This window comes from Phyllopteryx taeniolatus, chromosome 14, assembly GCF_024500385.1.
Source record: "Phyllopteryx taeniolatus isolate TA_2022b chromosome 14, UOR_Ptae_1.2, whole genome shotgun sequence".
Taxonomy (NCBI): domain Eukaryota; kingdom Metazoa; phylum Chordata; class Actinopteri; order Syngnathiformes; family Syngnathidae; genus Phyllopteryx; species Phyllopteryx taeniolatus.
Genome location: NC_084515.1, coordinates 22,493,333 through 22,521,286, shown reverse-complemented (window position 1 = coordinate 22,521,286; position 27,954 = coordinate 22,493,333). Strand labels below are relative to the sequence as shown.

General features: G+C 40.3%; 1 protein-coding gene across 8 annotated transcripts in view; it reads left to right on the top strand.

Moving 5' to 3' along the window:
- Positions 1–27,954, top strand: part of ctnnd2b (catenin (cadherin-associated protein), delta 2b) — a 122,097-nt gene that overhangs the window by 14,001 nt on the left and 80,142 nt on the right. For 7 of the 8 annotated variants that reach the window (XM_061796613.1, XM_061796617.1, XM_061796610.1 and 4 more), the window contains exon 2: positions 25,357–25,493. In XM_061796613.1, coding sequence (XP_061652597.1) covers positions 25,362–25,493 — 132 coding nt within the window. In that variant the 5' untranslated portion in view covers positions 25,357–25,361. Of the gene's footprint in view, positions 1–23,008; positions 23,060–25,356; positions 25,494–27,954 lie in introns of those variants that run through there. The other variant, XM_061796612.1, reaches the window with a different exon arrangement.

Here is a 27,954-nt window from a genome sequence, read left to right as displayed (position 1 = left end):
AGTTAACCTTTCAGGCACTGTGGTAAATACGGTCTGAGATTGACACCGGTAAAAGTTTACCAAGCAGGGACATGGCCCGGAGATAAAGAAGTCATTCTAATGAAGCCCAAAATTATTCGTACTCTGGTTAAATTTGTATTCAAGGGGAATTCATTTTCAATCTGATCGTTTTTAGTTGGAAATGACACAGAAAGAGGGATGTATCCAGTCTTCTAAATTGTAATTGATTGCAATGTTCTACATGATGCGAGCAGTTCCTTTAGAATTATGCAAAAAAATGTTTCCTGAATTTTTTTCCCCCAAATGATCAGAGACGTGACTATATTTCAAAATGTAAAAAAAATGACACACATTTTACCAGCACAACCTCTTACAGTGATTTCCCACAATACAATGATTCGCAAATCCTTTTCCAAACTATGCTTCATACTATATACTTTATACTTAGACACTACAAAGACGAGAGAATTAATGTTCAAACTGATGAACGTTATTGTATTTTTTTGTGTGTTTCTGCAAGTATTCTTTCAAATGAGGTTGAGGAATGCCTGTATGGAACATTCCACAGGTGAAATGGTGAATTGGAAACAGGTGATTGTCATGATTGGGTATAAAAGGAGTGTCCCCGAAATGGTAAATGGACGGTAAATGGGCTGCACTTACTGTATATAGCGCATCACAGTGCCCAAAGTGCTTTACAAAGCCTCACATTCACCCACTCATTCAATCACCAATGGGCAACTGCTGTCATGCAAGGCGCCGCCAGGCCCACCGGGAGCAAATTAGGGTTCAGTCTTGCCCAAGGACACTTGGACATGCGGACAATCGTAGCCGGGATTTGAACCCTTCGGTCACTGGACAACCCGCTCTACCAACTGAGCCGCAGCTGCCCTAAAGGCTCAGTTGTTTACAAGCAAGGATGGGGCGAGGTTCATCACTGTGAACATTTGTGAGCATATGAAGAACGTTACAACTGCAAGGCATTAAGGGATTTCATCATCTTGGCTCCATAATATCATGCAAAGATTCAGAGAATATGGAGAAATAAGCAGTAATAACATAAGCAGTAACTCCCAAAACCAACAGTGATTGCCCGTGACCTTCGATCTCCCTCAGATGGCACTGCATTAAAAACAGGCATCATTGTGTAAAGGGTATTGCCACGTGGGCTCAAGAACATTTCAGAAAACCGTTGTCACTTAACAAAGTTTGTCGCTACATCTAAAAATATGTAAGTTAAAACTCTACCATGCAAAGTGGAATGTATCAACAGTACTTAGAAATGCTTCTCTGGGCCCGAGCCCATCTGAGATGGTTTGACGCAAAGTGGAAACGTGTGCTGTAGTCTGACGAGTCCACATTTCAAATTGTTTTGGGAAATCATGGTGGTCCTGTCATCTCGGCCAAAGAGGAAAAGGATTGTTAGCATTCAAACGTTCAAAAGCCAGCCTCTGTGATGGTATGGGGGTGTGTTAGTGCCCGTGACATGGGTAACTTGCACATCTGAAGTCACCATTAGCTGAAAGGTACATAGAGATTTTCGCAGCAACATATGCTACTATCCAAGCTACATAGCTTTCAGGGATATCCCTGTTTATTTCAGCAAGATAATGCCAAGCCACATTCTCCACGTGCTACAAGAGTGTGGTTTCGTAGTAAAAGAGTGCGATGCGAGTACTAGACTGGCCTGCCAGCAGTCCAGACCTGTCTCCCATTGAAAATGTGTGGGGCATGATGAAGGGCAAAAAATGACAATGGACTGTTGAGCAACTGAAGTTGTATGTCACGCTAGAATAGGAAATAATTACTTTACTTATTTATTTATCTTTATACATATATATATATATATATATATATACGTAGCCCTTTCCCAGCTTTTTGGGAAAGCGTTGCGTGCGTCAAATTCAAAATGAGTGAATATTTGCCAAATTAAAACAACAAACAAGCAAACGAACAATAAAGTGTATCAGTTTGAACATTACATATCTTGTGTTTGCAGTGTATTCAATTGACTATAGGTTGAAAAGGATTTACAAATAATTGTATTCTGTTTTTATTTACGTTTTAAACAACATCCCTACTCCATTGGAATTCGGGTCTGTACATAGTATTAAAATATCAATACAAGCATTGGATAAAGAACGTCTTTGTCTTCTGTGTCGTCAACCAACCTCGGAGTTGACAATAAAATGAATGGTTGTCTTATGATTCATGTTAAGAATATTAAGCTTCAGGTTTTTTTTTCCAATTCATTTTGAAAACAACAGTTGTAACTGGCGCAAATCAGCAACACATGATTTTCAAGCTTTTGAAAGAAATGTCAGACTCTTAGCTTCTGAACGTAGCTCAAGGGAAATCGATTTTTTTTTTCTTAGACCTTTTAACTTTGCCTAATAAGGATTTATCAGATTGAGCTGCACCTGGCTCATGACTAAGCATGGTGTCTGCCTGAGAGTTGAAGAGACTCTGCTCAACTGCATCCCGGCTCCATGTTCTCGTGTTTCTTTGCAACTGCTGCAGTAAAATAAAAATAAAACAATAGCCAGCCCTTACTCATTTTAGCCTATGTCCTCACACTTCGAGGTTATTGAAAGATAAGAAGAAACCCATTCGTCCCCCCCTTTACTCTGCCTTGTCCTTAATAGTTCAACTTTCTATTAAAAAAACATGTGTTACTGACTTTTTAAATTTGAATTATGGAGTGACTATTTTTCTCATAACAAAAAGCTGGTTGATCAAAGCAAATATATGAGTGCTGCGTGGCAACAAGTTGCTCAACTCCACAAGAAGCTGCAGTTTGGCTGCTATAATTAGTAGGTATTCTTCCAAAAAAACGGCTTCAATCTGTTGATTGCCACTACCGGTTGGAGTTTACTGTCAAACTAAACATAAAACAAAGAGAATAACACATTCCGTAACTGAAACAACCAGCGAGCCTCCATCAAGCATACTGTACAATGGAAAACACCACAGGCACATGGGCTAACAAGCAACATAACGCAAACGACAAATAATAACACATGCCAAAGGTGTTAAATACAATTTTAAGATGTGGACAAGAGCTACATTACGCTGGAGAAATTACGATACAGTGACGAAAAGTATTCTGCAGAAGACCATTCACGCTAACGGAATGTGGAGGATTACACAACAGGATATCGGCTCAAATATAACATGCTCACAATTACATTTAATAACTACAAATCATCGTTAAAAAAACGTGAAGCATTTTACTTACTTGAATCTTGAGAAATCCAGTCCACTAAAACAAAGAGATGAGTCTGAAATAACGTCGTGTGAGTCGCAGGTTGTGTGAGTGTGTGGCCTGAAGGAAAATACATTTACTACGCAATAGCATTACAGGGTTATACAACAGGACCCATTGACCATGTAAATGTGTTTTTTGGGGGGAAAAAAGAAAAAGAAAAAAGAAAATAATGCTGTTTTTTTATTTTATTTTTAGGACCTAAACCTGATGTTGTGATTTTACAACGGTGGGTCCTACGAGGTAATTATTAAAGAAGAACTGCAGGTTATGTGGGGGTGCAAATGTTGTGACTATGTGCTTGTACACGAGATTGTAACGTTGACTCCAAGTTTTCTCATTAAGACGTAAAACAAATTTGTAGAATGTAACTGCTGTAAGGAGAGAAACAGACAGCCTGCTGCAATGATACCAGAGGATGGCGGGCGGGGTAGTGTGGGGGGAGAGCGACAACGCATTTCAAGGCGCAGCATGCAAATGTACTGCAGTGTGTGCATTTACATCTGTGTGAGACTTTTGGCTTGATTACACTTCATAAAACCTGTTCATGTCTTTACATTCTCTTCTATTATGTTTTTATGACTATATTTTACAATGTACTGCTATTTTTCCTTATTAAAAATGTAAAAAAAAAAAAATATATATATATATATGAGATTACAATTGAATATACCGGTACTTCTTTAAATATGTTTTGAAAGCAAATCTCCACTCTGGAATTAATATTTATCCAAGAAATTCCTGACAAATGATTTTGGTTTCCCTGTGATTCCATTCCAGCTAAGTGAACAACTAACTACATTTCCAATTGCCCTGAATGGTATATAAAATGAATATATGGATGACTTCAGGTACATCATCAACACATTGTTTTACTTTTACGTTTGTGTGTGAATATTTGCTCATAGCTAGCGTGTGTGGCTACAGGTTTCATCATGTAGCGTGATTTGGCAGATGGCTAAAGGCAAAAGTTGGTAACCCACAAACATAGATCAGCCAGATAGACCTTCAGAGCAAGGTTGACTCAATTTCAATTTTGGTATACAGTATTCCGTCATTTATCGGGGGTTAGGTTACGGACCACCTGCAATAGGTGAAATTTACAAAGTAGCGAACACAATCTCCTCAGACTCTTATTAATCTTCTTCACACTCCTATTAACCGCTATCATACTCTAATAATCGCTTTCTACACCTTTAAAACTCTTAAACACACAGCAATGTATGGTAGTACTGTGCACTATGAACATTTCAGTCCTTTTAATGTGTTTTAATTATTTTTTCTTTCATTTTTTTAAAAAAATATTTTAGGCTAGTAAGCATTTATTTTACAATAAAAATTTGGTTTGAAAAATCCTGTGATATGGCAAACTATGCGCAGTATAAATTTGAAAAAAAAAAAATCTGCAACGCACTGAATCTCCAATAGGCGAACTGCGACATAGCTTTGGAACACTGTATCCCCTTTGTTGTTGACTCACAAGATAAGTGCAGTAAAAAAAAAAAAAAAAAAAAAAAGAAAATACAAAACACAATTCATGAAAAGTCACCCACCATCTTCTCAACCCCTCCCCGAAGCACAACGCAAATCTTCTGATCTCGGTTTGGTACATTCCCATTGTAACAGAAGAAACGATTCTCTGTAGCATGTGCAGTGCCACCAATTGGGACAAGTCTATACGCAATTTTGAGCATAAAATTGTTTTTAAAAAACTGTCAATAAGATTTTCTTTTTATCGTATGGAGATTGCCTAAGGTGATCTTACACTTGATACTATCTTTTTGAGCCTTTCCACTTAAAACATAGCCTTTAGGTATGGCTTTATAGGTTGCAACATCAAACGGCGAGAAGATCAGACGACAGAAAGCACAGTGAGGAAAGTTGATGCGGTAAACGCTCTTCAACAGTCACTGACACATGAAATATTCGAGACAGCACCACTTTTCACTATTTATAGCAAGAGAGACAGAGAAACAGAGAGTAGCCACATCACAAACACTTCACATCGCCTCATGGCATCATTTTTTCATTCGCTTAAGAGCAATTGCAGCCAATTTTAAAAATGTATATACTGTATGTAACAAAAGTGGCATCTGCCATTTCTACAGTGAATGCAGCCTAAATAAAGCTTTTTGAGTCTCTTAACCATGAGGTTGTATATTAAACCTTAAACAGTAACTTAGGTTTGGCTTTGTTTCAAAGAACATTAGTGAATAAACTGCTGAATTTATGATTATTATTATTATATTCCTCATTCTTCTTTGTTGCCCAGAGGCATAACCACCACCACTTTTAGCACTACCTTATAGTCAGATCATTTGTCTTAACTTGTGCCGCGTTCAAGTCTGTGCCAGTCATCTCAGCTGGTTGATGCTGCTGTTCTCGTGCTAAACTTGGACTTTTGCCATGGTCTGAAGCGAACGCAAAGGCAATTTGGCTGTGTTTGACGTTGCCTTCCCCAAGCAACTTCTTCCATGATGTCATTACTTCGGAGAAAAGCCCTTCAAAGTTGGCCCGATGTTTTATGCATGGCACTGCTATGGCTAGCAACGGTGCTCGCAGGTAGTCATGGGGATGCTCACTTGCAGAGAATAAGAATGGCAAGGTTTTGAACTGAATACTTATGACGAAGCTGGAATTCTTGATCTTTGATTTTATTTTCTTCCCTCTTTTGTCCACTTCTCACTGCATACCATGAAACGTGTGGATGAAATTAAGTCCAGCATAATAATATTTACTGTGGCTACGTGCCAGTCAGGTCATTGGGGCAGACCCATGTTGATGTTAAGCATGAATTATGAGCTGGAACATAAACTGGGCCTGCCCCAATGAGTCCAGTGGCAAAGTGGCCACTGCCACCTACTTGGGCCATGCATCACACCCGTGGCAGGCAGAATTACACAGCAACTGTAACTGTCACTAAAACATAATGTTTAATAAGGCTGGAGCCTTTGGACAAAACTTCCCAGGGAAAAAAAACAGGGCATGGTCACTTTGTTTCTTTTTATATTGCTAGGGCAACTTTAACACCCATAGATTCTTCTGAATTGTCATAGTGGCAGTTTTATCAGAAATGAACAGTCTTTGTTTTTTTTAAAAAGAGTCAGCTAAATAATGTTACCGAGGACTTTTGTTGTCTCATGACTTGCTTCAACAAAAAGCTAGGAAGATTCAATCTATTCAATGAATGAATGGCTGGGTTGTATTGGCTCCTAATAATTGTGATAGACGGGGAGATCAAAAATACAGACCCTTTTTTGAGCAGTTTATTTCAGCACTTTCCCTTGTGGATTTGCGAATTCCTATATCGAATTAAGACAGCTAAGGAAAGTGGACATCTATTAAGTCAGACAGACTTCTTAAAGTCTAATACCTGGGATTTGCAAAACCTCTGTACCTTCGTCTGGCCCTTTTGGGATTAGCATCGGAATCAAGATTTGTAATTAAATGCGTTTATCCCACATCAACTTGTTGTCTACATGATGATCCAGATACAGTCCCCCAAATAGAGCTGATGGTGGGATAGATTCCTCTTTGGAGACATGAGCAGCAATGCCTTACACTTATTAGTCGGCTAAGAGGTGACATTCCATCTGTCTGGCCGAATTTTCATCCTCTCTAAATCCAGAATACATTAGCTGACTGCTAATGTATTACGGTCCCCTGCTCACATGTGATAATGTGGAGTCATCAGTATGGAATTCCTGCAAAGTAGATGAGAGTAGAAGTGAGAGAATTACTATAGGCTTCCATTGACGTGTCAATAGCCCCGTTTCACACTGCCCATCAGGCCGAGCTTTTCCCGAGATCACAGTCGAGGGGCCGAATTTACTGCCTTCTGACTCCAAGGTTGTATCAGAGGTATAAGAGTGGGAGAATGCCACCTGTGCGTAAGGGAATATTAGAAAGTCGAGACCAGCACCGTACCAGGAGCTAGTGCTAACATTAGCACACATCTGTCTGTTTGTGAGAAGCCACATTAGCTGTATGATTGTGCACACATACATGGGTATGTCCCGCTTTGGTGGATTCTGTCTGAAAGTCATATCGGCATATAAATGCCAACTCTACTGTTACGTCTCGGATGCGGCAATTTTCTGGAAAGGCAGTGTGAAAGGGGATAATGAGGTGTAAGCGCTGGGCCCTGTGGTACACATTGTTGGATGAAGTATCAGAGAGAGTATCTGAGCAGAAAAGACAAGGGACGGTCCATCGACTTCAGCCATTATGTCTGTTATGTACATTCCTAATTAAATTGTCATTTGAAATGTTGTCTTTGTTAAAACTTCTACAAGGCCATATACGTATGACTCATTCACATGCTGCATTTTGGATCACTGAAACATTTGTTTCGGTTTTAGTGCTTCAGGTGTTTTATTGCGCTATGATAATTGTGGCGACCAATTAGAATAGTGGCTATATTGCCGTTTGTGCATCAGTAGTCTGTTTAGTTGATGCAAACTCATGGTGCCAAACAAAAGATATAAATCATTCCCAATGATCTCATCTCATTCTCTCCATCACATACTTGCAGTCAACATTAAATTACTTAATAAGGCTTTATCATAACTATTGTAAATGCCGTATACTTGCAAAAAAATAGTAATACACATTTTTTCAGCGTGAGTTCATTGTGTATTGTATGATTGCGTGACTGGAATTTTAACAGACTTAAAGTTTATATGACCGTGCTGTGGTTAGAACTGCTGCCGGACAGCAATAAAGTTTCCAGTCTGCTGCCATATCCTTTAAGAACGTCCATCCATCCATTTTCTGAGCCGCTTCTCCTCACTAGGGTCGCGGGCGTGCTGGAGCCTATCCCAGATGTCATCGGGTAGGAGGCGGGGTACACCCTGAACTGGTTGCCAGCCACATAGGAACAAACAACCATTCGCACTCAGAGTCATGCCTACGGGCAATTTAGAGTCTCCAATTCATGCAGGGTTTTGGGATGTGGGAGGAAACCGGAGTACCCGGAGAAAACCCACGCAGGCACGGGGAGAACATGCAAACTCCACACAGGCGGGGCCGGGGATTGAACCCGGGTCCTCAGAACTGTGAGGCTGACACTCTAACCAGTCGCCCACCGTGCCGCCCTTTAAGAACGTGTTTATTTATTTATTTGTATTTTACCAGCATACAGCATATCAGTAACAACGCCCCACCCCAAAAACCAAAACAAAAAAAAACAAAAAAATGTATATATTACTTCTACATTTCCAGAGGGCTATGGTAACGGCCAAGAAAGAAACTATGACATGTTGATCCAAAACCAAAAATCGGATTACTTTTTTTTTTTTTTTTTTTAATGATATTTAATATTGATCCACAGAAGACGGCCCTGCTGAATATTGTTGTTGCGACATCAGCCCTGGCATGGATACACCTCGCCTCCTGGCCAATGTCAACTGAAATAGGTTCTAGCTTTGTGTGACCCTGCACAGGATATGCTGTATAAATGATGGATAGGTGACTAAATACGCTTCATTTCATTGGTTCAGGGTCTGTCACGTTATCTAACCCGTGGTCAATAAATATACATTGTAATAAGTAATGTGAACGATGGGACAAGCCGGCACGGTGGATGGAACTGAATGTACTGTTAGTGACGAGTGATTCGTTCGTTGAACTTCTTCGTTCGCGATCCGTTAGTCACGAGTGATTTGATCGTTGAACTTCTTCGTTCGCGACCCGTTAGCCACAAGTGATTTGTTCGTTGAACTTCTTCGCGATCCGCTACTGAGCGATGTACTATTATGTATGCAGTGATTCACGTGGAAGCTCACTTCGAACTAGTACGATGAGTGATTTGTTCACGCATAGAACGGCATACTCCGCAGAAAACGCACTCGTGAGTGATTTTAACCATTCGTCCTGACGTCCTCGCGGGGATAGCTTTCACTGGCCGCTATTTCTTCAAGCTAACGCCTAATGTTGAGTCAGTCAAGCACGTGAAAACAAGCACACACAAGGTCTCTGTCTACTACAATTGATATTGTTTAGTATTATCACTGTAATACTGATTTGCAATTAAATTATTCTTTGTTTGCGATCCGCCAAGGAGAGACGTACAAGTACGTATGCAGTACACTGTCCTGCCATGCGTGACTCATGCGGAACTCCACTGCCAACTCGTACGATGAGTGATTCGTTCGTGCAAGTAACGACATATTATGCAGTGAACGTACTCATGAGTGATTTTAACCGTTCGTCGTCACGGGGATAGCTGTCACTAGCATCCGTTTCTCCAAGCTAATGGCTAATGTGTAGTCCGTCAAGAAAAAATAAATGTGAATTAATAGTAAATGTACATATGTACACATATATATCATCCCCTATGTGTCTTTAATGTGATTATTAAAGCTTTTTGTTTAATAATAATTAATAATAGCACGTCTCAAGACACTTTACACTAATCAGGTGACAATAACAGTAAGGTGGGTTAGTAGTAAGCACGGGTGCTGGTGTCAGTGACTGTCCACCGCGGTGGAATGCAGAAAAGTCTCACCGGCCGGCAGGAGCCTGGCTGGACGTCAGGGGACGCAGAAGGATAGGTTCGGTAGCTGAGCTCGCCGCACGCATGTTCACGAGTCACAACTGAAGCCGGCCGGGTCTTACAGAGGTTGCTGAGAGAGAGACGCAAGAACTGCCGTGCCGATCACATTCTGAGTTTCTCGGGATATCTTGACCAACACAACTTTTTGTCTCTATGTGTCGCTTTTGTTGCTAAATCCCGAGGAGCACAAACAGCTTTGTCACCCGTGTGGTTGGGATGTTAATATGAGTTTTTAATTTGTTGCAGCGCAGTGGGTGTGACCGCTGCTGTAACCTCAGTAATTATACCGTGTGGCGAAGATGCTTGTCAACATAGCCCACCTAGTGGATTTAAGGCAAATATGTATACATAATTCATAATGTTGATCGTATTTTAAGCCTCTTTGGAGGCTCACATGTAACATTAAACAAGAGCTACTTTGTAGTGAAGATGACAGTACTTTTTTCCTGCTGCTGTCCATTTGGAAGTTTCTGCTGAATAGGGTGGAGCTTTTGTAGTTTTTATTTTATGTATTTTATTTTATTTACGTTTTCCTCCTTTTCCAACTTCTTGATGTAAAATAAAACTAATCAACAATGGGTAAAAAAATGCTTCCAGTGTATATAGTTTTCATTTTATTGGGAATAATCTTTCAAATGGCACTCAAATCAAGTCAGCTATTTTTATTTTTTATTTTTTTTGTAGCGGTGTTATTCCAGTGAGTACTATTACACTTCATGAAAATGTAATGTCTCAAGCTCAGAGTTTCCCAGTTCACTTGAGTGGCATAATTTAAATGGGAAACCTAGAAGTGCGCACTTTTCCTCGAAATTGGCTGGCTTCATAGTGTTTGAGCCAGGAGAAGTGTATCTGTGAAAGTGACTCATGAGTCTGGGGTTGCACTGTACGGAACCTCCTTCTCTTTCTCTCTCTCTCTCTCTCTCTCTCTCTCTCTCGCTCTCTCTTTCTCTTTCTCTTTCTCTTTCTCTTTCTTTCTCTCTCTGTCTTTCTCTGTTGAGTGCATTCACTTGCAGCATATGAGGGCAGCATTGGCCTTTCGGGTGGTTATGCAGGGCAAAGGTCTTTTGCTCCTACTTTCAGAGCTGGAGGAATACTCTCCCGAAGTTTCCCTTATGTTTTTCCCGTCCCTTGCCACCAGGGGTCTGCCGTTGCAACGCAGCATCCAAAGCTAATCACAAGGAGTTTACTAGTGATGCCCAACCAGGGTGCCATTAGAGATCATTAGGGGTGCTGTGGAAAATGTTCAAATTTCACTTAATTTGTCAGAAACAAATTCTTTATCCATCCATCCATCCATTTTCTGAGCCGCTTCTCCTCACTAGGGTTGATATATTTTTCTCATATATCTATGTTAGTGATATATAGTGACAGGCAGAACCATTACATGCTCTGCCACTGGATGGCAGAAGGTACAATAAACCATTGCATCCACTTGATTCCTTCCTTCCTTCCTTCCTGTGAGTATATCAGTTTTGCATTCAATTAAGCAAGCCCAGATTTCATACTGAATAAGCCAATTTGTGAGTAAATTGACACGAGATCATTGTTATTTCAGTATTCATAGTTTTTTGGAGACATTTTTGTTTTGTGGTGTGCCCTGAGAATTTTCAATCAATGAAATTTTTCAGTCTCCTAACCCAAATGTGGGTCGATAGACTTTTTCTTGTCCTTTCTGTTTGTCCCGTTAGGGGTCGCCACAGCATGTCATCCTTTTCCACGTAAACCTATCTCCTGCAGACTCCTCTCGAACACCAATTGCCCTCATGTCTTCCCTCACGACATCCATCAACCTTCTCTTTGGTCTTCCTCGAGCTCTCTCGCTTGGCAGCTCCATCCTCATCATCCTTCTACCAATATGCTCACTACCTCTCCTCTTGACGTGGGCAAACCATCAAAGTCTGCTCTCTCTCACTTTCCCTTCAAAACATCTAACCTTGGCTGTTCCTCTGATGAGCTCATTTATAATCCTATCCAACCTGGTCACTCCTAGAGCGAACCTCAACATCTTCATTTCCGCCACCTCCAGCTCTGCTTCCTGATGTCTCTTCTGTGCCACTGTCTCTAATCCATACATCATGGCTGGCCGCACCACTGTCTTATAAACTTTGCCGTTCGTTCTAGCAGAAACTCTTCTGTGACACAACACACCTGACACCTTCCTCCACTCGTTTCTTTACTTCCTTACCACACTCACCATTGCTCTGGACTGTTGACCCCAAGTATTAAAAGTCCCTCACCCTTGCTATCTCTTTTCTCTGTACAAACATTTTTTAATATTACTGCACCCCTGCCTTGCTTCCCTGCATTTGGGTCCTCCACGTTTTGCATTGCCTTCCTTGCCTCCAAAAAAAACCCTTGTGACATCTATATCTATACCAGAATAGGGATGATGATTGGAAAGTGGAAGAAAGAATGACCAAACGTATAATATCACTAAATAGGCAAAGTTCTGGATTCAGTAATGAATCTTAACCCTGCAGTGGAGACGCCGTGTGTGTGTGTATGTGTGTATCAGTGTGGGTATGTACTGTATGTGTGTGTGCATGTGTGTGTGTGCATGTGACAAGGACAGAGAGAAAGATTAAGGGAAATATGGAGGAAGAGCTGAAGCGGAAATTAACTTAAGGATTTATTTCTGCTTTAGTTCCATGTAGTAGAAGCAAACAAATATTTGAGTTGCTTACAGAAAAATATTTGTGTATTTAAAAGTATTTAAAAACAAAGAAAAAAGACCCCAGCTTATAAACATTTAAAACAAAGAGAAAAAAAATACAATTAAAACAACGTACAGTGCAAGAAACATCATTTAAAAGTGGAAATGCTGTGGAAAGCATGGGAAAAAGAAGAGTTTTTAACCTGGACTTAAAAAACATGCACACCTGGGGCTGACGTCACTTCTGTTGGCAACTTATTCCATTTGTGTGCAGCATAATAGCTAAATGCTGCTTCACCATGTTTGCTTTGGACTCTATGCTCCACTATTTGACCTGAGTCTGTCGATCTCAGAGCCCCACTGGGTTTATATTTTATTAGCATTTCATTCATGTATTCAGGACCTAAACGGTTTAGTGATTTATAGGTCGGAATCTATCAGAACACCAAGGTTTCGGACTTGGTCTTTGGTTTTTAAAGAGAGTGACTCCAGCTATTTACTAACAGCAATCCTCTTCTCTTTATTGCCAAAAACAATTATCTCAGTTTTATTGTGGTTTAATTGAAGACAATTTTGGCTCATCCAGTTATTTATCTGTTTTAGACTGTGACACAACACCTCAATTGAAGTGTAGTCATCTGGAGACACTCCTAGATATAACTGTGTCTCATCTGCATAACTATGATAGCCAAAATTGAAGTTCTGAAGAGTTTGACTCAAGGGAAGCATATACAGGCTGAACAGGAGGGGTCCAAGAACTGAGCCTTGAGGAATCCCATAGGTCATTGCCATTCGATGAGATTGAACACTTCCAATGGTTACAAAATAACTCCTTTCCTCCAGGTAGGACCTGAACTATTTAAGGACTGTTCCATTTAGTCCTACCCACGTTTCCAACCTGTTCAGCAATATATTATGATCTACCGTATCAAAAGCCGCACTGAGGTCCAACAAGACCAGAATTGACACGTTTCCCGAGTCAGTATTCAACCTTATATCATTTAGCACTTTGATAAGAGCAGATTCTGTATTGTGACAAGTTCGGAACCCAGATTGTAATTTGTCAAAAAGTCCATTTAAGTTCAAGAAATTGCTGAATTGGTTACAAATAACTTTCTCAACAATCTTGGCTATGAAAGGGAGATTTGAGATGGGTCGAGAGCTTGCGAACATGGAAGCGTCTATTTTTTAGCAGAGGCTTAATGGCAGCTACTTTAAGAGTTTTAGGAAACTCGCCTGACTGAAGTGAGCAATTGATTATTTGCTGCAAATCAGCTCGCACAGACTTCGCAATATCTTTGAAAACGTCAGATGGTATTAAGTCAAGACAGCTCGTTGATGGTTTCAGCTGCTGAACCGTTACAGTTTTTTGGTCAACTGTATCAAATTCTGACATGGTAATACATTTTGCCTGGTTGGCTTCAGATTTAGTATCATTTTATCATTTTGCTGATTTGTGCTAATATTTAACCTGATGGATTGTATTTTTTCACTAAAATAACAAGCAAATTCATTGCATTTATCTGCTGTTAGGAGTTCTGGAGCTATCTCATTTGGGGGTGGTTGTTAGTTTATCAACCACAGCAAACAGGTGCGAGTATTGTTGAAGATTTCAGAAAAGTGTTTCTGTCTAGCTCTGATTAACTCTTGGTTACAATTACAAAGACTTTGTCTGTAGAGGTCATAGTCAACTTGGAGTTTAGTTTTTCTCCACTTACGTTCTGCTTTCCTACACTTTGATTTAAGAGGTTTTTACCATCATTGTGGTCCTCCACGGTATTCCAAGTCGCCTCAAGATTGTCTTAGTTTTAATAGGAGCGACAGCATTCATGACATTTGAGTTTTTACAGGTGAAATTATCCAAAAGTTCATCAACTGTCTCAGCATTCACAGTTTGTGGCACAGCAATGGTCTTCATAAACTTAGTGGCGGTACTCTCATTTAGGTACCTTGTCTTAATAGACAGAGGTTGTCTGAAATTTTGGAAGAATCTGTAATTCAAAGAATACACAAAAATGGTCAGAAATAGCCATATCCTTAATGCCAATTGATAGAATTTCAACATCCTAAGAGATGACCAGGTCTAAGATGTGACCTTGAGTGTGGGTTGGACTCTTAATATGTTGAGAGAGATCAAATGTATCTAGTATAGCAGAGAGTTCTTGAGATTTTTTTTCCATGTTATTGTCAACATGAATGTTAAAGTCTTCCGTTATGACAAAATAGTTGTAGTCAGTACAAATAACTGACAGCAGTTCTGAAAAATCCTCCATAAATTTTCTATTGTATCTTGGAGGCCTATAAATTATGAAAACAAACAAATAACCTTTGGGTCACCTTTAAATAAAACAGAGATATTGAAAAGAGCTAAAATCACCCAGTATAATTTCTTTACACTGAAATAATGACTTAAAAAATAACAGCAATAGCTTTTTTACCTATTCGACACTTGTTTATATGATTACAATTTCCTGGTGTTGCCTCATTTAAAATGGTATTATAGCTACTTTCTGTTAACCACTTTTCATTTAGTAACAAAACGTCCAGATCATAGGTTGTAAAAATCATTAATCAGCATTGATTTATTACCCAGTGACCTGATATTGAAAAGAGCTAGTCTTGCAGCGATAACTGGAGACAATGGTTTGATAGATTCACATTTTAGCCTCACTAAGTTTGTAGTTGTACTTCTTTTTGTCTCATATTTCTTTGACCAACTTTCTGTCCCTTGTAATTACAAGGATCAAAAGTCACTGATCTCCATAGGGGTCTGACTTATTCTGGAAAAGACCCCGCAGATATCAGTCAGATTTGCAGATAAGGTTCTTTATGGGTGGAGGAGGGGCCCTTCGCATCTTAGCATTCGCTCCTCCGATTGTTTTGATGATGCTGATGAGTCCGTCTGCGCCTCGTGTCGCCTTATCTCCTGTTCGTCCGATTGCTTGGGAATAACTGTATCTTTTTGTCCTTCAGCCGTGTCACCAAGGCCAGTGTTTTCTTTGGGCCGCTGAATGACGTATACAGTAAAAAATGTTGGCAGCCAATAACTTAACCCCTCGTCTATTTAGACAGAAACCGTCTGCCTTGTAAAGATGTCTGCGCTCCAAAAAATGCAGAAATTGTCAATGAAACTCACGGATAATGCAGTACACATTTCTTTGAGCCCCTTATTTAATTGAGTGAGTCTAGAGAAACGTTCATCTCCAAATCATACAAGTGGGAGAGGTCCACTAATAGAAATCTCAGCATCCAAACATTGCACTTTTGTTAGGAGATCAATGAAATCTCGCTTCAGTATCTCTGATTGCTGCTTGAGAACATCCAGGGCCCCTGTGTGTATAATGACACATTTCACAGTTGGGTGCTGATTAGTGATCTCCAAGATTTATATATCAAAGATATCAGACACCATGTCATAGGTAAAACACAGTACTTTGGTGTTCTTCTCACTGCAAAAACCTTCAAATCCTTGACAGCTCCATCACCAACTATTAACGTTTGGGGTGCCATTTTTTTCTTGTATGATTTAGTTTCATACCTTTCAGGGGTGATGGGGATGAGCATGCTTGGCCAGGGTCTTGTAAAAGTGGCTCAAATCTATTTGTAAGTCTGATGTCAATGTTTTGCATTGACCCGCGTCCTTTTTTCTTGCCCATCGCTGTAGCGACCGTCCACAGCCGCTCACTCGGGGTTGAAGCAGCCCGCAACGCAGGCCAGCCGGATTCCTCGGTAATCTGCTGGTGTTGTGTCCTCCCTTTTAGATGTTGTCCCATATCTTTGGGCTTTGCTCCCTGTAAATTGCAGGGAGAATGGCTGAAAAAAAAGGATATTCGTACGTGGCTTATGCATGCTTGACACCTAAAGTCTGGTTCAATTTGACTTCTGCTCAGTTTACAAACAGTATTTTAACATCTGAGAAAGGCATCTTTGGTTTTTAATTTGAAGTTATCACTTCATGGCAAAGAAAATAATAGAGAAGAAGAAATGTGATTTAATGTCAAGAGGGCACCATGCATAAATAGTAACTTCACTCATTATGTTGCTTGTACACTGCATACATTTACGACCTAAATCTAACTATGAATAGATCAGGTAATGCTTTTTGTTACTCTCTGTTAAACAAATACTAAAGGACAAAGAAGATTCAAACAGTCAAATGGTCTGCCTGTAATTCATATATTTGTTATTGCAAGCGTTAAGGGACCAAAAAAAAAAAAAAAGTTATTTTATTTGTTACTCTGTATATTTTTTAAGTTAATCCGCCATTTAATCGGTTATCTGAATTTTAGTCTGCCAAATATCAGAATCAGCATCAGCCTCAATAAACCCATATCGGTCAAGCCCAAGTGATTGTTCCTCCTTCCAGTTATTAATGATAACCACCACCTTGTACCGTAACATAACATTGCAAAAACAATCAATAAAAGTCAGAAAAGTTGCCGTGTTGTATCATGACATGATGACACATGCAAATAAGGCTTAAGTCCAAATGAGTGCAGCAACGTGTGAGCATGAGTCAGTGAGGATGTACCGTAACTGCCACTTGTCTTATACCAGGCAGAAACCTGTCCCCTGTTGTTCTCTGCTGTCCTACATGTTGTTACCTCATGTCAGGATACAATGATGCACTTCTGACCTTGTGGCTTACTTTGAGTAGTTTTTCTGTACATCTCTCATACTGTACGCAAAGTGGTAATCACGTAGTATTAACTGGCAGGGGGAATAACAACATTCCTCAACAGTACTCGAGCCAGGGAGGTCTACTATGTATGTACACTAGTTAAATAAACCAGACTCACTAGTTAAACACACCAGACTTTAGGCGCCATAAGAGCTCCAGCATGCTACGGTTTGTCTCGTACTTTATTTAAAAATGTTGAACACAGCTTTCTGGAAGCTGTTTAGATATAAGGGGACATTCTGTCCACATTTTTGTTCTGGACATGGTTAGATTTAGCAATAGTTGGATCTGTGTGGTGTGAGTGTGTGTGTGTGTGCGTGCACTTGGGTGATTTTCCTGGCAAAACTAATTAAAACAGCAGATAGGAATCACAGAGGATTGAAGAACGCAGTTAATTGAATCCCACCGTTAGATGTTTATTTTAGTCTTTGCGAGGTTCAAATTTAGAACACTTAAACCAGAAACTTTCAACTACGAAACCATGAAATGATATTATCGTTTACCCGTGCACAACTCCTTGGCACGTTGAGTCGGGCTAAATTATTTGTGGGTGGGAGCATTGAATACACAACAGCTTTAATGGCTTCAAATCAGACATAAGGTATTCTTCCATCGTCATTATGGGTGTTTCTGTTATTGTTGCTTAACTACACACACATACACACACACACACTACACAGTTCAAACAAAATATCTGCAACTTACCGCAAGATGTATTCTCAAGTTTGAAGTGGGCTGAAATATCCAAGTTCGGGGCAGTTACAACACTGCAATGTGTGATAAAACAGTTTTTCGCGGTCTGAAATGTGAATCCAAGTCGCGCGGCTGATTTTATTTTTCAATATGAGTCACTGTGATTGGCCCGGGAAGCCCAATACCTGGATATGTGACTTTCTTGTGTCGTTTGATTGGTGAACTTGAGTCAGACATCACTGTGGTTATGTTGGATTGGTGCAACGCTACCGTTGCGGAAGTCGAAAATGAAAGTCTAAACATAGAAACTTTTACAAATTTTTACTTTAGATCAAGATTGATTAAATGAATTTTTTATTGATTTAGATTTTTGTTTAGTCTTGATTCTCATAAAATACGTCGATAGCATTCCAGATTGTCTAAAATTAATGCATACTCATTAGTATTCTTAGCAAAAGGAGATGAAAATGAATACAAGTCAGAAGAAAGGTGATACCGTATTTATTTAGTCTGGGATTTCAATTAACTGTTAGTCATTTATGATCATTTTAAGTTTGTATTTTTTTTTTAATTGAATAATAGATAATTATAAGAGCCAGTCAAATCTTAATGGTTTGTCATCAGATGTTGTGTCCTTAAATGGCTTTCACATGAATGGACTGTTAGATTTATGGGTGTATTAAAAGGCTCATTAGCATCTGGAGCTGACCAGGAATAGGAGATTCAGGCCATCTGCCATTGTTTGCTTTTCGCCATTGTGTTTGCGACGAGTATCATGAGGCGGCACAGTGCTCGACTGATTAGCACATCAGCCTCACAGTTCTGAGTTCAAATCCGGGCTCACCTGTGTGAAGTTTGCATGTTTTCCGCGTGCCTGCATGACTTTTCGCCGGGTACTCCGGTTTCCTCCCGCATTCCAAAAACATGCATGGTAGGCTCATTTGAAAACTGTAAAATTGCCCGTCGGTGTGAGCGTGAATTGTGTTTTGTTTATACAGTTTGTGCCCTGCGATTCGCTGGCGATCAGTCCAGGGTGTAACATGCCTCTCGCGCAGAGTCAGCTGGGATAGCCCCCACCACGCCCGCAACCCTAGTGAGGATAAGACCCTTTCGAAAATGGATGGATAATGAGTATCATATATTCACACGTTTTACATCCTCCCATGCAATTTCCTGGAATTAGTTCATGTTTCTGATTGTTGCATAGAGTCAATTAATTACATAAAATCACACTATATCTCAGTACTGGGACAACTGCAACTGTCTGTTTACAGGAAAATCATTGTGGCATTTGTGATATAACTGAATTTGATTAGTTATTAGTTATCGAGCTAGACTAAGCTTCTGGATTTCGAGTTACTGGATGCTTGACAGAGAATAGGCAGTTTACAGCATATACTGTATTACTGTAGTGCAGTATCTCTGCGACTCTGGTTAGTTGTAAATAAATACTGAGCCACAGACAGCGTTAATTATATTATAAATATACCAAAATGTTAAATTGCTCTTAATTTGAAAGGCAAGTGTTGTGTACAGGCAGTCGGGGAAAGGGACAGATGACTGATGAAGCCAAAAGACACTGCAGCAAGTTTTAATGAGGTGACGGGGGACTCTGAGAGAAACACAAAAGAAACTCATCTCAGAAGGAATGCACACATTCACACACAGAAATGTGCTATGTCGTCGTGCATAGAAGCAGACACGCACTGCAGCAAGATAACGTGGTTGCTTTTGGTCTGTGATGAATTCCGACTTCGCCAAAACAAGCACGGCCGTCTCAGACCGTGCTGATAAGCTTAAATGGTCAAAAGATTAAGCTCAGAATTCTTCTTGTCAGTCATGTCAATCATTCCCTCGTGTGATGCTTTTACAATGTTGGAGCAGTACGGGAGATCACCCCTTTTAATGCAGTTTTAAATACCTCTATATTATGGTGCTGAAAAAAATTAAAACTACTTTTATGCACACAACAAACACTAAACACACACAAACACACAAGCTTATCGCTCATTAAAATAAAGCCGTTAGGCATAATCCATATTCAAAGTCTTGTGTCTAGCTGGCCTGTTGGCCTCCATAACCTAGTTGTGATGGCTGTCATTGGGGAAAGCTGCTTTGAACTGGTCAGTTGTAGAAAGGATTTGGATATGGTTGGCCGTGTTGACCTAAATTTGGCTGCCTTCCCCGTCTGGGGGGTTAATATCCTCGCCTCGCTCTTTTTTTTTTTTTTCCCAATGGAAACTGAACAGAACATTCAAACTCAAGCTTGATTTTACTGCAATTAGCCTACCATGCATGTTTTGCACACTGAAAGAAAAAAAAAACAAAAAACAATCTGATCTGATAAAACATAAAAGAAGACAATGTCAAGATATTAGCTGGTTTTATGAAATGGAATCAAGCCAAAAGTCTCACACACACTGAAGCGTGCTCATTTGCCTGCTTGTGCCTTTAAATCAGTGATTCTCAACCAGTGTGTCGGGGCACATTAATGTGCCGTGATAGCTCTTCAGGTGTGTCGTGGGAAAGTATCAAATTTTACGTAATTGCTCAAAAAATTATATATTTCCAAGAAATAATGTATCTTTATTCATCGATTTATGCCAGTGAGGCATAGTGACAGACAGAACAAATGATAAACGGTCTTCTATTAGATGGCAGGAAGTTAAAACAGTAAATGTATCCATTTTTTGTGACATTTTTGTTTGTTGGTGTGCCATGAGAATTTTCAATTGTAAAATATGTGCCTTGGCTCCATAAAGGTTGGAAATCACTGCTTTAAATGCATCATCTCTCTCTCTCTCTCTCTCTCTTTCTCTCTCTCTCTCTCTCTCTCTCTCTCTCACTCAACTCCCTCCCTCCGCTCTCTCATGCTCCTGTGAGTCTGTCTCTCTCTTTCTCGTCAGTTCCAAAAACTTTCGTTTTTCATGTCTTTAATTGCACTCCACAGTACGGCATTGTGTACAAACACAAAGTAACAACATTTGCACCCCGCGACATTCAATTCTTTCATAATGTTAAGCGAGCCGATCTACTTTGGTGTGACTCCTCCACATCAATGTATCACGTCTTCTGGCATTACTGTATTTTATTTTTGGGTGATGTTAATTGTTAGCCCGTTTCGCTACCTGTGGTGTTTTACATCATATACTTGATGGAGGCTGTGGTTGTTTCAAATAAACAACGTGTCATTCTCTTTGTTTTATAGTTGCAGTTGTTTTCAAGTACACTCCATCTTGTAGTGGCAATGTATAGCTTGAAGCCTCTTTTTTATTCACTAATTATATCAGTTGAATTGCTGCTTAGGGGCTTTGCCACCGCAGGAACCTTTGCGGGAACTTCCCTAGCTACCCTGGTAGCTTGACTTCCCCAAGTGTCCCCACCGAAAAATAACTACCCCCTGGATTATTTCATTCCTCCTGGCGAGTAGGGTCTCTTCCGAGAGCAACCGGGAACTCTTTGAGGAGGTGGGCTGTGCTGACAAACGCTGATTGATTATGCGGAATTACGCAAGGGTAGAAATAAGAGGATTCAAATACATTGAAAAGCAAAACTTCCAAATACCGATCTTTTCGGTTTCTCACTGAGCTGCACTTGGTGGGCAAGGAGCAGGCTAGACAAACTCGGCGCTCGCCGAGTTTACGTCGCCAAGCCGCGGCTGCGGACTTGGTGCCGAGAGGTCCGTCGCCACCGGGGGCTACTGCTGCCTGACTTGGTCCCACTAAGCAGCGGAGGTCTGAACCCAACCGGGCGTGTGCGTCTTCCTCGGCCGGGCCAGAGAAGATACCCTGAACTAATAAGTGCGATGAAAACGCAAACCACATGGGCCACAGGAATCTTTTGCTACCAGGGACTCAAAGTTCCTGGGTTGGTTGGTGGAAGAGGGCCTCTTGTTGTCAAGTGATTGGAGCCACATGCCGCCATTTAGCGCTCGTTTCTCAAGTTTGAGCTCGCAAGTCAAAGCAAAAACTTGGCCATTCAATGGCTCTTATCTCCAAAAAACGGGTGAGTCGAGTCACTCACATCTCAAGGCACCACTGCACATATGGGATGAAACCTTGGAACTACTGTAGATCCTATATTCTGTAGATACAGTAGATAAATAGATAGATGGACGGATGGGCGGGCGGACATGCGGACAGCTTGAGAGAGAGAGAGAGAGAGAGAGAGAGAGAGATAGATAGATAGATAGATAGATAGATAGATAGATAGATAGATAGATAGATAGATAGAGAAAGAGAGAGAGAGAGAGAGAGAGAGATAGATAGATAGATAGATAGATAGATAGATAGATAGATAGATAGATAGATAGATAGATAGATAGATAGATAGATAGATAGATAGATAGATAGATAGATAGATAGATAGAAAACTGGGGGGGAAAAAACTTGAATAACCCTGTGTATAGATAGTAGGCGTAGCGGGTAAAGCACAACCTAGCACAAGTGGAAAAGAAGAGAATGAAAAGCAGCACGGGTGAAGAATACAAAACGTGAAGTCATCATGCCCGGACGTGAGCAGCCAAGCATTTGTTGGAAGTCGAGGAAGGTTCTAGAAGGGCTCAGGTGCACTGTAGCGTTGCAGATTCAAATGTAACCTTCAACCTTTGAGGCCATCCTCCTCCTGTCACACTCCACTGGATGCTATTAAATAAAGCAGAAATGCACTGAAAAGGCGAGGAGACAGCGAAAATAGGTCAGGTGTAGAGAAGCAGGCAAGGGAGATAGCGAGGGAAACAAGAGAACGTATAGTGTTGGAAAGGCAGCATGGCGGAGGAAAAGGACACTCAAGAGACAGAACACATGATGTGGAAAGGAGGGCAAGGCAGCATGGTGGATGCTAAGGAAATATGTAAATGGGAAGATAATAGAATGGAGACATGTCGACCATATAGAAACGTTCAGTGACAAGAGATTGTTGCTTTGGAGCATGCAAGATGAGTTTTGCCCTCTTCTTGTTTGCCTCCTTTCTTGATTCCACTCTTCACCTTTCCACTCATCCCTCTTTTACTGCTCTCGGTCGTCTTTTTTTGTGTGTGTGGATAGGCCTTAGGCTACTGCTGTCTCATGCCAACACCCAGCCATGCGTCTGCGTAAACGTGCGCGTGTGTGCGCATGTGTCAAGTCCTCATGACAAGTCTTTCATCAGCGTGAAAAGATGGCTGATGCAGCCGTTACGCCAGCTCCGTGCTGGCTGCATCGGGATTACAAGGTGCATATGATGTCTGTTTCCTCCCACCCATGGTCTAATACAGGATGGCACATGGCATCCTTGTCGCTGTATGTATTTTTGCAAGACTCTCTGAGGCAATGCGTGAAGTTTCTTACTGTATGAAAAGCAAACTCCTTTGTTAATAGATTAGGATTATCTCATGCCAGAGAGTGTGTTGCTAATCGTGTTTATTCCACTCAAGCATTCCAGCTAAATAGCTTGTCATTAGGTTAATGTGTCCACGCATGCCTAATTTGAAAAGCTTTTTCTCCCCACATGGTTTTCAAACGGTGCCTAAAATATCCGCTACTTTTCACAAAGATGGCCAGTCATGTGACAAAAAAGTCAAAATGTGTAAATGTAGTATACAGCTCAGTGATGTGCTAGTTTGTAATAAGGATAAGAGCTTTGTGGTCATTGCCAGTGCAACCTCAAGCTATCCACTTTCATGGTCTATATTATGGTTGCTATTATCCATCCAGCCATTGTCAACACCGCTTATCCTGTTTTGGGTCGCGGGGTGCTGGAGCCTATCCCAGCTGACTTCGGGCAAAAGGCAGACTACACGCTGAACTGGTCGCCAGTCTGTCGCAGGACACATATAGACAAAAAAAACAAACAAAAAACAATGTTCAAATCCCAAACCTCCTTCAATACGGGCCAGACGGTCAACCAGCACATCTACAAAAAGATCTTGCTTGGTTCGTTCAGTCTGTGAGAAGAGGTGAGAGTTGTGGCAGGACAACTTGTGACTTCACCATGGCAATAAGCCAGATCACAATGCCCTAAGCCTCCAACAGCTCCTGGCCAAGAAAAACAATGTGGAGCAACCTCCCTCCTCACCCAACCTTTCCTCTTTCCTAAGCTCAAGTTATGATGATGGGCATCCGTTTTGAAGATGCGGATGACATCAAGATAGCCGTGCAGCGGAGGACCCCGGAAGATTCCTTCTAGGACTGCGGGAAGGCGTAGAAGAGAAGGCTGGGAATGTGTGTTAGACTCCAGGGCGTTTACTTTGAAGGGGAAGACAAGATTTTTGTAGTTAATATCTCTTGTGGCACCAGTCCTGGAACAAGAGCTCTAATGTCACAAACCGCTGTTGTTTTACCCCCTAAGACAGATGTCTAAATTATGTATTTGTGGATACACCAAGCAAATTTGCAGTGGTCACATAAGCCCTCAGCCTAACAATTACTCCAGCACCTAAAACTGGACTGTAAAGGTTGACTTGTACTTGTACAAACACTGCTGTACACCAAAGATTGCTCAATTTGACAATAGAAATGCAGTTAGAACATGAAAAAATGTGTTAAGTATATAATGGCTTACACTCTTAAGCATCTGACCATTTGGGGTTATTTAACTATTTCATAGGAATTCCCAAGTAAATATCAGTTAACGTAACATTAATATACAATATAAAGGATTGCGTGCCCAACAATTTGTCACAAATCGTATATTTTTCCTCTGCTGTTAAGCGGCTTAAAAGTAAAACATGCTTTAGGGTAAGCCCGGGACCACATCAAGGCAATATTTCTTTGCTATTGCTTTAAAACTAATACATATTCTATCAAACATCTTTTATTTCCAAAGGGATTTAATGTAATCTGGGACAATGTAATGATTTCAGGTGGCATTTTTTTTGCATTGGTCACAGACCAAAACTGGATGACACACTAATTTTTTTATCTTCCACTGAAAGCATGAATTTGCTCCATTACCACGAATCATTAAAAATAAATAACTAAATCACAATATGACCCGTTTTATGGATTTTGTGAGTTATTGGATGTTACTTGTTTCTTTTCACTGATTAAAAAGTGGAACAGACAGCGCACGGCTACTGAAGAAAACTACTAAACAGCCAACTGATACTGCGGAGATACATTTTATGAGCAAATTTCATGGAACACTGTGGCAGCTGCGACCTTGCTCCACACAGCGAGTCACTCCTAACTGATTCACAGACAGACCTATGCTAGAGCTACTGTCCTGCATATGCGGCCACGACGTTGCCCATGCTGCACATTACATTTCCACAAGAAGAGCTATTTTCAATGAAGCACTATTTGTGGGGTTGCATTTTCAACCAGCTTTCGCTGCAATGCAAACATTTGTGTTTGGAAAACGAATCAAAGGGCTTTCCTTACACATCTATCATTTCTACCGTCATCAATGTTGACATCAGTGTCTAGATGTCCATGACTATCAGATAGCGTGACTGTCCTTCAGCCCGACCCATGGCATGTTAGCTGTGAAATAATAGTAAAAGAGTCGCATGTTCTCTTGTTTTCTAGGAGTGATGCCAGTGCCTGAGGTGTTGTCTGACACTGCCAGCGCTGCCACCATGATGAGCCCTGTCCTCAATGCCTCCAACGGGGATGGATCAGAGTCAGAAACCACCTCCGCCATCTTGGCCTCTGTCAAGGAACAGGTATGATGTGTGCATCCGTGCAACATAAAAAGAAGGTTGTCATTGTTGGTGAAATTCAATTAACCAAACTCAAGACTTCAACATGCATATCTAGGTTAGAAAAGTGATTAATTATTGATGAGCCATTGTCACAAATACCATGGAGTTTAGGAAGAAACCCTTGGTTTGCACCCAGAAAGTGTAGTTTAGAAAATGTTTTTTTTCTGTGCAAAGTGATGATTTTTTTTATTTTTCTTTCCAGTTTTAACATATTGTGAAGCAATTGAACTACATTATATCTCCTTCCGTAACACAACGTCCCAACTTAATTGGAACTGGGGTGTAGATCAAAGTCTGTACTTCCCTGAAAGTGAAAAGCTTCCCCTTCAAGAGTAGTGAGAATGAAGTTGCTTCACCTCGACTCCATTAACAACCTGGCAATAGCCATCATTCTTCCAGGCGACAGGCTTTTACACTCACTTCGTTTCGCTGCACAAGCTACTGAGCACGTACATCAGTTTTTTTTTTTGTTTTTTAAAAGGGAACTTACTGGAGTGCCCTCCATTCTGAACTTTCATACCACGTTTTGGCAGCTCGCACATTCGTCTCCTCTTAGCCATGCAACCCTGAACAGCTTGTCTTTCACAATCTCTCAGCCAATATAACCTGCTGAAATAACTTGAAGGCACATAGGCACTAAATTCAAATGTGTATCCGCAATCTCATGCTTACTGCTTAAGATATCTGTTATGAAGGCAGTGTTGTGTGTAGTGTGCCAGCCTTGAAAGAGTTGCTTTACAATGGGAGATGCTTCATTTTGATATATTGCACTAGATATGTTTACTTTAGCACAAGTATGAATTTTCTGCAATAATACAGTTATCTTTCTGTGGCTTAGGTTGCTCCTGCTTTTTTTGTGTGTGTAAAAACAGTGACCAGTGAAGACCCAACCCATTAAAGTATATTACATTATTATTAGTGTTGCATTCATTACATTTTGTCTTTAAGAGGGTGTTCCGTCTTCCACACCCCAAATTAATTTGAAACCTATAACCTATAAATCTTTTCGAGAGCCGATACAGTAAAACACAATTGAAAATAATTGGTGCTTTATACAAGGTGACAAGCCTTGCAAAGTCGGCTTCACACATCAAAGAAATGTTAACATTCTTAACAAAGAGCTTGAAAATAAGCACAGTAAGTCAGAGGTGGTCAGGATGGTACAACAAGTTTATGGGCCATTTTGAAGCTGTTATTTTGTTTTCAAATGACCGCACATTTCCGTCTTTTGCGTCCATATGATTATGACTGAAATCCCGTTGTTATTTAGAATGAGATTTATAGCTGTAACACAAAGGACACTTCAGTGATATTTTCTCTCTCCTCTCATGGCTGCTCTCTTCATTTGTTTGTTATGATGAATTAAAATGTGTTTAGTAGAGGGGCGAACTCATGAAATTTCCAAGTATAGTACTCTTCAAAGTTCATCACGTAATTAGATTTTCATAAGAAAATGGTTTGAACGTCTATGGCTATGCAATATTCATTGTTGTAGTACTTATTCAAGCGGCATGCACAGAAGGCATAAAAGATGGGGGAGTAAAGTGAGGGATTTGATGGAAAAATGTAATGTAATAACAATGTAGTATCATCCATTAGTAGTTGAACTGACTACAGAGCATAATAGAAAAAACTGAATGTCTAGAAAACTATGTATTGACACCACATTCTCTTAAAAGTCACAAGACCTCAACATTAGGGGCACTTGCATAATCAAATGAGATATTGTAAAATAAGAAGGGTTTTCCAAAACAAAGATATGACTGACCCTGGTAGGAATTTAATGATACGCGTATGTTTATCATTATCTACTGTATGTAGTATGCTATGATATGAGACCACGTTGATTTTCGTACTCACGTTCTATGATTTCTGTTCTGAGGAAGTAAGTTTAACACGTGGTATAATCGTTGCATTACCCTCATGCTGAAAGTTGAATCCAGCACTTAAACTTAAACAGTCAAGTGATTTGCAGTACGCCGAGCAGACGGTTGACACTGCAAAGAAAAAGATATCTTCCTTTATATTTCATGAGTCCTCGTCTAATGGAAGATGATGATTATTTCATTTGAGGCAATGAATAAAGAGAACGAAGAGAATTTCATAAAACTATGTCTCAAGATGACTGAAATTTAAATGATGGATGTATTCGGATTTTTAACTTTGTAATCCAGCACCTCGCACTTTGTTACATTCATTGTCTCACGGCATATGTGAAAGAACCTGTTATGCCTTTGGGGGGACTGGCTAGTTCCAGGTTCAAAAAGCATATTTTACTATGTATGATATATCAGCCTCTGCTTCTTTAATTTGGACCCAGTTCCAGATGACTGTTGAGGATGAATATTTACCCTCACTTCATAACTTAATCTTTACATTGTGCTCCAAACCTGTTCTGGCATGGCTGCAGAAGGGATGTGTG